This window comes from Passer domesticus, chromosome 32 (genome assembly GCF_036417665.1).
Source record: "Passer domesticus isolate bPasDom1 chromosome 32, bPasDom1.hap1, whole genome shotgun sequence".
NCBI classification, from domain to species: domain Eukaryota; kingdom Metazoa; phylum Chordata; class Aves; order Passeriformes; family Passeridae; genus Passer; species Passer domesticus.
Genome location: NC_087505.1, coordinates 280,179 through 293,704, shown reverse-complemented (window position 1 = coordinate 293,704; position 13,526 = coordinate 280,179). Strand labels below are relative to the sequence as shown.

The 13,526-nt window shown below is 53.8% G+C and overlaps 1 protein-coding gene across 1 annotated transcript; it reads right to left on the bottom strand.

The window, feature by feature from the left end:
- Positions 1–5,811: 5,811 nt before the first annotated feature.
- On the bottom strand, positions 5,812–9,579 carry LOC135288043 (keratin-associated protein 16-1-like). Its single transcript, XM_064401328.1, has 3 exons — positions 7,474–9,579; positions 6,986–7,386; positions 5,812–5,947 (listed from the first exon to the last, which is right to left on the bottom strand). Exons 1-3 carry the CDS (start codon positions 9,577–9,579, stop codon positions 5,812–5,814), a joined length of 2,643 nt encoding a protein of 880 aa, XP_064257398.1.
- Between the last annotated feature and the right edge of the window lie 3,947 nt (positions 9,580–13,526).

Genomic DNA, 13,526 nt, shown 5'->3' with positions numbered 1-13,526 from the left:
CCTGGGGAGGTGCCGGGGCAGCTGGAAAAAGCTGGGGGAAAGCTGGGAAAAAAGCTGGGAAAGAGAAAAAAAAAAGTTATCAGGATATCGGTGCGTGCTTATTGAGACGCAATTCGCGGTGTCAGGTCTCGGTGGGTTTGTGTTCTGCTGAGGAAATGATCACTAGGAAAAGCTGTGCGTATCCAGGATTCCTGGGTTCCAGAGTTGGAAGGGACTCACAAGGGTCTCATCAAGTCCAGCTCTTCAGGGAAAGACCCCTGCAGGGATCAAATCCGTGAGCTCGGCATTGTGAGTGCCACGGTCTGGGCCAATCACAGAGTTTTTATGGAATTAACACTGCCAGAGAACCCCTTTCTTCATTAGGAACCTGTAAGGAAGCTTTGAGCCATAAATCCTGAATTTTATGGGATCACCAGTTTGTAGAAACCATAAGACAAAAATACTTCAATTCCTCCTATTCTCTGTTCCATCAGCAGATGTTCCAGGGCACGTCTCTTCCTTATCAGATCCTCACACCCACCTGGGCACGTTCCCTGGGTTGGGAATTCCCAACCACAAAGCCCAGAGGCCACAAATCCCGCCATTATCCCATGGAATCATGGGATGGTTTGTGCTGGGAGGGATCTCAAAGATCATCTCATTCCAACCCAGACCAAGTTGCTGCAAGACCTGTCCAACCTGGCCTTGGACACTTCCAGGGATGAGGAATCCATGGAATAACCTGGGCCAGGGCCTCACCATCCTCACAGTTTCTTCCCAATATCCAACCTAAATTTCCCATATTTCAGTGTAAACCCATTCCCTGTGTCCTGTCCCTGCAGTTCCTGAGGAAAGTCCCTCTCCACCTTCCCTGGAGCCCCTGCAGACCCTGGAAAAGGCTCAGAGTTCTCCAGAGGCTGAACATTCCCAGCTCTCCCATCCTGATGATCCTCCAGATCGTGGGACGTCACTGGAATTTTTTTGGGGCATTAATGGGGCTCATCCTTCCGTGAGGGAAGGGTTGGCCCAGAGGCTGCAGCTCCCATTTCCAGCTCATTTCCTCCTCTTGGCTTCTCCCAGAACTCTCCCCCGGCTTTGCCTGCAGGAATCCTGCAGTTCCCTCCTTTCAGACAGAGCCTCTTCCCACCCATCCTGTTTGAAGTCCCAGGAGCTGCTCCACAGCATCCTTTAATTTATTTAATTCCCAGCCTTAATGAGGCAGGAACAAATCAACCAGGATGGAACAGGAGGGAGGAGGAGAAGCAGCCACAGTTCTGGAGGAGGTGACTTCTCCAAGCTCCTCCAGGCAGAGCAAATCCTAAAAAAAATCCCCAATTCCAGGACAAATTCTGGAAGAGAAGCACAGGAGCGAAGCTCTCCTGGTACCAGGAATGAACTCTCTTTTCCACAAGATATCCTGATAAAAATTCCATGATAAAGCCAAGGAGGACTTACCGGGTCACCGGTCCTGGCGGGCGACAGAGAAGCCAAAGGAACTGGCGGGAGCCTCCAAATCCAAACCTTTTATACGGCCGGAGTGGCGTCAGCTCCGGAAACGCGGGAGCCCAGGGGGATGGCCAGCTGACCACAAACTGCCCCGGCAGGCTCCACCTCCACATGCTTTGCATGTTTGTTTGCATCCTAATTTTTGGTGGAAGCCCTCTTCCAGGAAAGCAGGTGATGCTGAGCCAGCCGCGCTCCGATCCCGGTCATGCGGTTCCCAACGGGAATGGCGGAGTCATTAAAAAAAAAACAGCGGGTGCTGAATTAATTGGTTTTCAGAAAGGGATTTAATGCGCTGGGACGTTTCCGTGGCCTTATTTCCATAAATGTTGGGTTTTGATACCTGGAGTTTTTCCAGCGTGGGAATGGCTGTTATTAGGGAAGATGGATAATTAATTGGATTTACTATGAGAAATGCCCTGTCCTAATTCTCATGGAAAGGCACAGCCAATCCTCCAGTGCTCCCACAAAACCTTGAGGTCCCAGTTTTCCTGATAAATTAAATTATTTCATTCACCCAACACATTCCTCTCCATGAATTAACACCATCCATGCTTGGCAGTTTCAGTGGGGACACAACTCCAGGTTTTTTGAGGAATACTTCAAGCCATTCAAGGCAGAATAATCCTCATTTTAAAGATGTTCTTCTCTCACTGAAAAGTACAAAAGGCTCCAGTTTAAGTGGGATTTAGGCCCAGGACACAATTTTTATTAAAGTTTTGCTGATTATGGAAAATCCACGTTTCTCCCAGATATTCCAATCACGGAGACGGGAATGTAACCATCACAAAAATTCTAGATAGGGATAAAAAACACCCCAAAATGAACCAACCCAGCACGAGCAGCACGTCCTGTTTACGCCCCAAACCCGGAGTCTCCCAGAGAATTCCAGGCATCACCACTGGTTCCTTCCCAGTGCTTGTACTGGAATTCCACCCGGAGCTGACGGATCTCCACGGGGCTTTTTGCCACCTCACGGGTGGCTCAGCTTTTCCACACACTCAGCTCCCCACGTGCAGCTTCTCCCCCTTCCCCGGAGGCTCCGCTGCCCCGGAGGCTTTTCCGGGGATAAACTGGGACTGGCAGAGTGTGGTTTGCTCATCTTAAACACCTCCTTTGCCACGGGAGGAGAAGCTGCACCCAGCAGAGTTCGGATCTGGGAGCTGAATTTTTAGGCAGATTAATCCCTCTTCATTTTCTACTCCTCGAGCTGCCGGGTGTGGAAATTTTCCCCCAGAGCAGCTTCCAACTCTTATCTTCCCGAGGAATATCCCATATTCCGGTTGGAACAGCTCCTCATTATCTCTTCAGGCTCCAGGCTCACCTCAAAACCATCTCTGAGGACCGGTCCTGCACCTCCCTTTCTACCCCGAGATGTTTTACACCCTGTTGTTAACTTTGATTAGCGAGAAACTGGGGCCTTCCAAAAGTGGATTATTTCGGGAGACGTAAAGGGATCCGCACTCCGACACGTGGGAATGTCATGGGGCTGGATCGTTATCCCTAATTGGCACTTATTTGGGAATCTCCATTACGTTTATGGGCAATTGGAGTCATTGGAGTTGTCACGTTGGTGTTGGTGAGTCAGGACCCCACAGCGACGTCCTTCGGTGGCTCCGGTGACTCCTCTGCAGCGGGTCGGGCGTTCCGGAGGGAATGGCACGAGGCAATTCCACGAGGGCAGCACCCCCAGCTCCAAGGGTCTTGTGCTGAAGGGACAAAGATTTTCCAGGATCCCAAAATCCCTCAGATCGGGAAAGATCTCCCAGAACATCGAGTCCAAGCTGTGTCCGATCCCCTCTTGGTCATCCAGAGGAATCTCCAGGAATCCCTTGGACACCTCCAGGGATGGCCACTCCAACCCTCCCTTCCAAGGCCTGCCCACCCTTTCCATGAGGAATTTTCCCAAATTTCCCACCCTGAACCTCTCCTGGCACAGCTCAAGTCCATTCCCTCCTGTCCTCTTCCCTTCCCTGAGATCAGATCCCAAATCCCCCCTGGAAAAGCACAAAATTCCCCCTGGATCCCCCTTTTCTCCAGGCTGAGCCCCCTCAGCTCCCTCAGGATTTTCCAGACCCTTCCCAAGCCCCGTTCCCACCCTGGACAGGCTCCAGCCCCTCCATGTCCCCTTTTCCACTCCACCACTGGACACGGTGTTGAGGTCCAACCCCTCCATCCCCATGCAGAATTTCCATTTTCCTGAGCAAGAAGAGGATTTTTTCTGTGCGTTTCAATTGATTCTCACAGAAATCAGGGATTCTCCCCATTTTCCTGCCCAAACCTGGGCACAATTAAACACTCCTGGTTACAATTAACCCTCCTGGACCTTCATCAGACTCAACTTTCCCCTCTCCTCATTCCCATAAGGACCTGGGCAAGGTGGGAGGGTCTGACCCAGCTCCCCGGGCAGTGTCCAGGTGACTCTGGGAACCCTGGAATTTTTGGGATGCCAGGAGGATGAGAGGAGAGGACATTAAGGCTCACATGGACCTGAGTGGCTCCTTCAGTCCATGCCCGAGGGACAATTTGGATCCAGCCATGACAGGAACCCAAATCCCACCATTCCGGCCTCTTTTCCTGTTTACTCCGGAAGGTGAGCGCTCAGGGAAGAATGACAATTAGCACCTAAGTAATTAAATCTGGGAAGGAGGAACTGGCTGTGGTTATGGAAAAAAAAAATAAAATTCCTCACCTCTTTTATCTCTTTGACTTCTTTGTCTTGATTTTCTCTTTTTTTTTTTTTTCAGGACAAATCCCTGGATTTCCTCTGGATTTCTTTTTACTTTAGTGGATAAAATTGCTTTGATCTCCTTGGAAATTTTAGAGTCCACCTGACAGAGGAACCAGGGGGATTCTACAACATTTCCTTGTAGTTAGCAGCAGTTTTCTGCCTGTTTTAATTTCACAGGTGTGGAATAAACATCCAGGTGGTCACGCAGGAAGAATTCCTGTTTGGTTGTTTTAGTTTTTTGGGTTTTTTCTGGAAATTATGCTTCTGCTCTCTGCTGCTCCGAGAGCATTTAAACCTGAATTTTATGGACACATGAAGGATTAAGTACCCTGCCAGCACCACGCCAGAAGAGAAAAATTAATCCAAAAACGACTTTTTTCTCCCACCTACATTTTATTTCCCAGAAAACCGAGGGAATTGGGAGCAGCAGCAAAGAACATCGTTGCTCGCACCGAATATGAAGGAATTTTGGGGGGCGTTTTGGACTCCAACGAAACCCCACGGGGAGGATTTGTGCCCCAGCCCGCTGGGATCAGAGGAGCTCTGCGGGCGGAGCTCGCAGGTTGTCACCAACCCCGGGCCTTGGGGCATCTTCGGAGGAGCCGGTGGCGGCTCCCAGACGGTCGCACCCCGTCTGCCGCCGCCCCCGCTCCTCCCGCCCGCATTCCGAGCGGGATTTGCTCCGCCAAACCCTGCCCGGGCCCGGCCCCCAGCCGAGCTCAACCTCAGGAACCTCCTGGGATGGTTCCGAGCCCTGTTTGGGGATTTGGGATTGAGTGATGCAGGAGCGCTTGGAAAATTCCCCTTTTTGGGATTTCCAGGTGTTATTCCAGCCTGGAAATCCCACCTGAGCTGGGATTCCAAACCTTGGTCTGGGATATCACACATTGATCTGGGATATCACACATTGATCTGGGATTTCAGACACTGATCTGGGATTTCACACATTGATCTGGGATATCAGGGATGTCAGGACTGAGGGAAGGGCTGGAGATGTGCCAGGGGGTGGGAATTAGGGTGGATTTTGGGAAAAGGTTCTTCCCACCAGAGTGTGGGAGCGCTCACCAGACTCACCAAGGAATGGTCACCATCCCAAACCCACCAGAGCTCCAGGACAACGCTCCCGGGGACACGGTGGGATTTTGGCATGTCCTGGGCAGGGCCAGGGGTTGGATTTGATGATCCCTGTGTGCCCCTTCCACCTCAGGGCATTCCACAATCCCAGTGAGACCTTCCCAAGCATTTTTTATTACAAAAATCTGGATTTTAGGAAAGGAGTTAAGAGGAAGTGAAGGAAATGCGGGAGGCCGATGCCAAGATCGTTTCTTTTATTGCTTCAGAACACGGAAAGGAAAAAGATCAGGAAGAACAGAGAGGGGAATTCCTCCATCGCACTCCCAGTGCGAGGGGGAACTGCAGATTCTTTCTCCCGGGGAACAATCCCGGGGGCACAAAATCGCTCGGTGACATCCCGTGAGGAATGGCGCTTTCTTGAGGGGAAAAACAGCAGGAACGGCGGAAAATGCGAGGAAAATTTACTCTTACTCTGGAGATTCCACAGGGAGCGGGGTCTCCTTCGGATCCCACCCCAGAGCCCCTCAGCGAGCCCGGAATTTCGGGCAGCCCGAGACGGAGCAGCGCTGGCCGCACACGGGGCAGGTCTGGGTGACACAGGTGGTGGGACAGGAGTCGGCGCACCTGGTGACAACCTGGACACCTCCACGGCACTGCGGGCTGGCACAGCAGGGATCCGCACACGGAGGGGGACAGCTGGGGACACAGCACGGGGCTGGGCACGTGGTGGTGCAGGTGGTCACTCCCTGGCAGCAGGGGTTTTGGCACGTGGTGGGGCAGGTGGTCACTCCCTGGCAGCAGGAATCTTGGCACGTGGTGGTGCAGGTGGTCACTCCCTGGCGGCAGGGGTCTTGGCACGTGGTGGTGCAGGTGGTCACTCCCTGGCGGCAGGGGTCTTGGCAGGTGGTCACTCCCTGGCAGCAGGGGTCTTGGCAGGTGGTCACTCCCTGGCAGCAGGAATCTTGGCAGGTGGTCACTCCCTGGCAGCAGGGGTTTTGGCACGTGGTGACATTTTGGCAGCAGGGGTTTTGACAGGTGGTGGTGCAGGTGGTCACTCCCTGGCAGCAGGGGTCTTGGCAGGTGGTCACTCCCTGGCAGCAGGGGTTTTGGCACATGGTGGTGCAGGTGGTCACTCCCTGGCAGCAGGGGTTTTGGCAGGTGGTGACATTTTGGCAGCAGGAATCTTGGCAGGTGGTCACTCCCTGGCAGCAGGGGTCTTGGCAGGTGGTGGTGCAGGTGGTCACTCCCTGGCAGCAGGAATCTTGGCAGGTGGTCACTCCCTGGCAGCAGGGGTCTTGGCACGTGGTGGTGCAGGTGGTCACTCCCTGGCAGCAGGGGTTTTGGCAGGTGGTGGTGCAGGTGGTCACTCCCTGGCGGCAGGGGTCCACACACCTGGTGGCACATCTGGTGACGGAACAGGGATCTTGGCACCTGGCCACCCCCTGGCAACACGGATCCACACACCTGGTGGCACATGTGGTCACTCCCTGGCAGCAGGAATCTTGGCAAGTGGTCACTCTCTGGCAGCAGGGGTCTTGGCAGGTGGTCACTCCCTGGCAGCAGGGGTCTTGGCAGGTGGTGGTGCAGGTGGTCACTCCCTGGCAGCAGGGGTCTTGGCAGGTGGTGGTGCAGGTGGTCACCCCCTGGCGGCAGGGATTTTGGCACGTGGTCACTCCCTGGCAGCAGGGATTTTGGCACGTGGTGGTGCAGGTGGTCACTCCCTGGCGGCAGGGGTCCACACACCTGGTGGCACATCTGGTGACGGAACAGGGATCTTGGCACCTGGCCACCCCCTGGCAACACGGATCCACACACCTGGTGGCACATGTGGTCACTCCCTGGCAGCAGGGATCAACACATCTGGTGGCACATCTGGTGGCACAGCAGGGATCCTGGCAGGTGGTGACGCACTTGGTGACCTCCTGGCAGCAGGGATCGACACACGTGGTTCTGCACTTTGTCACCTCCTGGCAGCAGGGATCTTGGCACGTGGTGACACACTTGGTGACCTCCTGACAACACGGATCCACACATCTGGTTCTACACTTGATGACCTCTTTGCCACAGGGATCTTGGCATGTTGTGATGCACTTGGTGACCTCCTGACAGCAAGGATCCACACATCTGGTTCTGCACTTGATGACCTCTTTGCCACAGGGATCTTGGCATGTGATGCACTTGGAGACCTCCTGACAGCAAGGATCCACACATCTGGTTCTGCACTTGGACACCTCCTGACAACACGGGTCCACACACGTGGTGACACACTTGGTGACCTCCTTGCCGCAGGGATCCTGGCACGTGGTGACATACTTGGTGACCTCCTGACAACACGGATCAACACATCTGGTTCTGCACTTGGTGACCTCCTGACAACACGGGTCCACACACCTGGGGTCGCACCTGGTCATACAGCACGGATCTTGGCACGGGGTGGAGCACTTGGGCACCTTCTTGTAGCACGGATCCACACATCTGGAGCTGCCCTTGCTCCCCTTCTTGGAACAGGGATCTCCACATCTGGTGCTGGACTTGGCGCCTTTCTTGCACCACGGAATCACCCACGGGCTGCTCCACTTGGTCACCTTCTTGCAGCAGGGATCGTAACACGGCGTGAGGCCCCTGGAGGCTTTCTTGCCACACGGGTCCACACACGTGGTGACATACCTGGTGACCTCCTGACAACACGGGTCCACACACCTGGTGACACACTTGGAGATCTCCTGACAACACGGATCCACACACGTGGCATACGTGGTCACTTCCTTGCAACACGGATCTTGGCATGTGGTTGTGCACTTGGTGACCTCCTTACAACACGGATCCACACACGTGGTGGTGCATGTAGTGACCTCCTTACAACAGGGATCCTGGCATGTGGTGACGCACTTGGTGACCTCCTGGCAGCAGGGGTCAACACACGTGGTGGTGCACTTGGTGACCTCCTTGCAGCAGGGATCCTGGCACGTGGTGACACATTTGGTGACCTCTTGACAACACGGATCCACACATCTGGTTCTGCACTTGGTGACCTCTTTGCAGCACGGATCCTGGCACGTGGTGACACACTTGGTGACCTCCTGGCAGCATGGATCCACACACCTGGTTCTGCACTTGGTGACCTCCTTGTAGCAGGGATCCTGGCACGTGGTGACACACTTGGTGACCTCCTGGCAACACGGATCCTGGCACGTGGTGACACACTTGGTGACCTCCTGGCAGCATGGATCCACACAGCTGGTTCTGCACTTGGTGGCTTCCTTGTAGCAGGGATCCTGGCACGTGGTGACACATGTGGTGACCTCCTTGCAACAGGGATCCTGGCACGTTGTGGTGCATGTAGTGACCTTCTTGCAGCAGGGATCTTGACATGTTGTGACACACCTGGTCACTTCCTTACAGCAGGGATCCTGGCACGTGGTGACACACTTGGTGACCTCCTGGCAGCAGGGATCCACACATGTGGTGGTGCACTTGGTCACTTCTTTGCAACACGGATCTTGGCACGTTGTGGTGCACTTGGACACCTCCTGGCAGCAGGGATCTTGGCACGTGGTGACACACTTGGTGACCTCTTGACAACATGGATCCTGACATGTGGTTGTGCACTTGGTGACCTCCTTACAACATGGATCCACACACGTGGTGGTGCATGTAGTGACCTCCTTATAACAGGGATCCTGGCATGTGGTAACACACTTGGTGACGTCCTGGCAGCACGGATCCTGACACGTGGTGACACACTTGGTGACCTCCTGGCAGCACGGATCCTGACACGTGGTTGTGCACTTGGTGACCTCCTGGCAACAGGGATCCTGACACGTGGTTGTGCACTTGGTGACCTCCTGGCAGCACGGATCCTGACACGTGGTGACACACTTGGTGACCTCCTGGCAGCACAGATCCTGGCACGTGCCTGTGGAGCACTTGGCCACCTCCTGGCAGCAGTCCTGGCTCCTGGTGCAGCTCTCGGTCACCCGGCAGCAGCAGCAGGGGTTCCTGCACGTGGTGGTGCACCCGGCCACGCCCTGGCAGCACAGGGGGACACACGTGGTGGCCACGAGGCCGCAGGGCTTGGCGCAGCCGGCGGCCTGGGCCGCGGCCAGGCTCCCCAGGCTGACGTAGGTGGTGGTGCCGGGGTAGCAGCAGGGGCTCCTGCGGGAAGGGAAGCACTGGAAGGTGCTGGCGGTGCTGCAGGGATCCAGGCTGGATCTCACCGGGAAGCTCCTCACCAGGACGGCGGGAGGGGGGATGCAGATCTGGCTCAGTGGGCAGCCGGTCGCACGACGCATTTTTGGGGGGAAGGGGGGGAGGCTGGAAGTAGGAAAGAGGTAAAATTTAAAAGGCATGAAAACATTCCAGGCTGTTCTATACTCAGAATTAAATCATCCTTTTTCCATGGAATCCTGAACTGGGAAAACAGCCATGAGGCAAGGAAGTGACTCCACATGAAAGCATTTTAGACAAATTTGTAGCTATTTTCAAGCAACTTCCTCTCAAAACAGGAAGCAAAAATTATTTGGGCTCCTTCAGTTTTTCTGGGAGGCCTGAAGCTTCCACCTGCCCACACCTCCCCTTGGTTCGGGATGAATCTTTCCCATTCCTTCCCTGATTTCACCCAAAAAAGCTTCAGATCATCCTGCCCTCATCCAGAGGACACCAGTGGCGGCTCCACGCGGGAAAACCTCCCCAAGGAAAGGCTCTGCTGCGGCTGCTTTTCCCACAAAATCTGCCTGGCTCTTCCCACCCCGATTTTTCCTCCCAGGCACGGCCTTGCCTGGCAGCCTGAGAGTCTCCACTCCTTATCACCCCTCCCACTCCTCCCCTTTGAAGTCCCAGCCTGGCCTTTTGATCTCTCCCAACCCCAACAATTCCCTGGGTGAAACACGCAGCAAAGCCAGAGAGGACAGAGAGAGAATTTGGTCCTCTTCGATGGAGAAAGAGCACAACCTGCAGCAAATAAACCCCCGAGAAGATGGAATTAAAATCTGGGGGAATCCCAACCCCAATATCCCCAAGCAGAAACACTTTTAAGTCTTTTAATTTGCTTCTGCACAGCTCCAAAATGAAAAAAAAAACAAATCCCAACCACGAGGTGACTTCCCAGGAAACCGAGCTGGACTTACCCAATTCTCCACCAGCGAGCACCAAATGAAACCAAAAATGGCTTGAGGAACAGGACAATAAGAATCCTTTTATAGGATTTTGGTGTCCGTGGCTCCGGAAGTGAGACACCTCAGGGGTATGGAAATCAAATATTTAATAATCCAGACCTGCTCTGCTCCAATCCTTCAATTACTTCGCTCGACGTTATAATTTTTAATGTCGCCGAGGTGGGACATGAGACTCTTATGACTGCGAGGAATTCCCCATCCACGTATTTCCTACGGACTGGGAAATGCGGATGAGGCAGCCTGGAAACAATCCCCCTCAGGATTAAACTCTGAAAAAAAAAGCTGTTTTGGTGCATTTGGGCAATGGAGGGGGGGTGGGACTCTGGAAGGGGCTTGGCTCTCTCACAATATTCCTTCTGCTCGGAATTTTATTCCTGATAATCTGGTCCGTTTTCCCTCCATCCCTCAGTTGGAAGAGCCTCTCCATGAATATTTTGGGCAGCTCAAAGAGGCCTCAGGATTATCACCAAGTCCTTTCCAGGGTGGGCAAATCCTTCAGCGTCTCCCAATCCACCTTTTCCTCGAGGTCCCTGGAACATCTGGGTGGCCTTGGTTGGTCTTGGGCTGTGGGAGCCAAGCCAGACACAGCTCCAGATGTGGTCCAGGAATTCCCTGGACACCTCCAGGGGTGGGGATCCAACCCCCCCTGAGCCCCTTCCAAGGCCTTTTCTCTTTTCCAGGAGGAATTTTCCCAAATATCCATCCTGAGCCTCCCCTGGCACAGCTCGAGGCCGTTCCCTCTTGTCCTGTTCCCATTCCCTGGGATCAGATCCCAAATCCCCCTGGCAGATCCCAAATTCCCCCTGGACCCCCCTTTTCTCCAGGCTGAGCCCCCTCAGGATTTTCCAGCTCCATTCCCATCCCTGGACAGGCTCCAGCCCCGTTCACATCCCTCTTTCCATGATTGTCCAGAACTGGACACAGCACTGGAGATTCCCCTCCCCAGTGCCCACCCCAGGGGACAATCCCTGCCCTGGTCCCACTGGTCATTTTTGTCGCAATTCTTTGATTTTCTTTTTAATACATATTTGATTTCTTTGATTTGTTGGAATTTTGGCCTTTGCCTCCAGGGAAATCTTCACATTTCCAGGATCTCCAGGATCTTCCAGGACCTCTCCCGCGTGCCCCAGCTCCACCAGGTGACACCCAGGGCAATGAGGGATGAACTCTCTGATCTCAGTGGCCTTTGGGCCAATTTTTGTGCCCGTTTTTGGTGCTAGGAGGTCACACCCAGCCCAAGAAGGTGACAAACTTCACGCAGCCATCACAGCTCGGGGAGCCGCTGCTTTCTCCCCACGGAAAAGTTGTCCCTGCCTGGAAAAGAAGGAAGAGAGACCCAACCAGTTCCCCTGAGACATCAAAGGCTCTGGAATTCCTCCCGAAGTCACCCAGTGACACAGCCAGGGACAGGAGTGACTCGCACCAGAGGCGAGGCCGTTTTCCACCAGGAGACCAAGGGGGGGTTTTGCCTCTTCTCCCAGTTTAGATGTCCAATCTGGGTTTTTTTTTTTTTTTGTTATTTCCTGGAAATAAATAAATCTGGGATTTGTGACCCCTAGGGTTGGGAGTTTGCTGCTGGCTGCAGGAAAAATATTCTCCTTTTTTTGGTTTTTCTGTTCCAACTCCCCAAAAGGAGCTTTTCCTGCTCAAATCTGTTCTCAGCTGAACAATTCCAATGATTTTCCAAAGTTTTCTTTGAGGGGAAGGGAACAGATTTGATTCATGTTTTTTTGGGTTTATGGATTTCCAGCTGGGTGGAATTCAGCGGGTTTGGGGTAAAATGAAGGGAAAAGGGTGGTGGTCACTCCTCCGGTCACCTGCCTGCTCGTCCCGCACGAGGACAACGCCACCGTCACGACAACGGAGACAGGATTTGAGTCAGAACTTCGGGAGCAGACAGAAAACATCACGAGACGAGCAGTGAGCGAAGAGTTTCCAGCAGCTCCGTGGAAAAACAAGGCAGAAAAAGGTCACACGTGGCTAAAAATAAAAGAATCCCCCAAATCCCACATCCCATCCTGTCTCTAATGGACCTCACGAGGTGTTGGGCTGGAGGATGCTGGAGCATCCCAAAAACCTGCCCTCACCAGGTGATTATTGGAGGGCTGGCCGGGAATCCACTCATTTCTCAAATTCCTCCCTGGCGTCTGCAGGGCCACGTGAATTCCCGAGCTCCAGGTCCGGCTCCAGCCACGGAAATAGGCGTTTTCCATTAAAAATAATTAGGCAAATCATCCCTGGCGGGGCAGAGGCGGAGCGAGGCCGTGAGGAGCTCTGGGTGCCTGGAGCTCCGCGGCTCCGGAGGCCCGGGAACACACCAGGAACATCCCGGGATAACGCAGCCACCTCTGCCCTGCTGATCCCGACCCGGTGAGTCTCCTTGAGATCCTGCAGATCCCGGTGGTCATTTTCCAGAATAGATTCCCTGGAAAGCTGAGAAATGGGGATTTATGGTGCTCAGTTTCCTCGGGGATAAAGGTTTCAGAGGGTTAAATCCTTTCCCCGCGCTGGCTTGGCTGTAATTCCGGAATTCCCAGGGATGTTCTGGAAAATTCCTGTTGTTCCAGCACTGGGTTTAGTGGGATTAAACCCCATCCTGCCAGGTCATCCAGGATCCATTCCAAACAACTGGAAAAGGGAAAAACAACTGGAGAAGGGAAGGGAGTCACTTGAAATTTATAAACCTGAAAACGTGAATCAAATCCATTGTTATCCCAAAAAGAATGCTGGCAAATTGTTGGCTGAGAGCAGATTTCAATGAGAAAAGCTGATTTTGGGAGTTTGAAGAGAAAAGCAGAAAAAAAGAGGAATTTTCCCCTGATTTTTCGTGGGATCAGGTGTGAAATTGTTCCTTTTCCTTGCAGCTCTCCATCGCAGGGAGATGAATTCCCAGTGCCCGCCCTGTTCCTGCCCGGAAGAGGCTGCCCAGAGCCATCCCTGCGCCGTGGTGGCCCCGGAGCAGAATTCCCAGGTGGATCCCTGCCCGTGCCAGGACGTTTGTCCCTCCTGTCCCTGTGACCCCCCTCAGGTCCCCCTCGGGGTCACCTCCCCATCCCTCCCCGCGG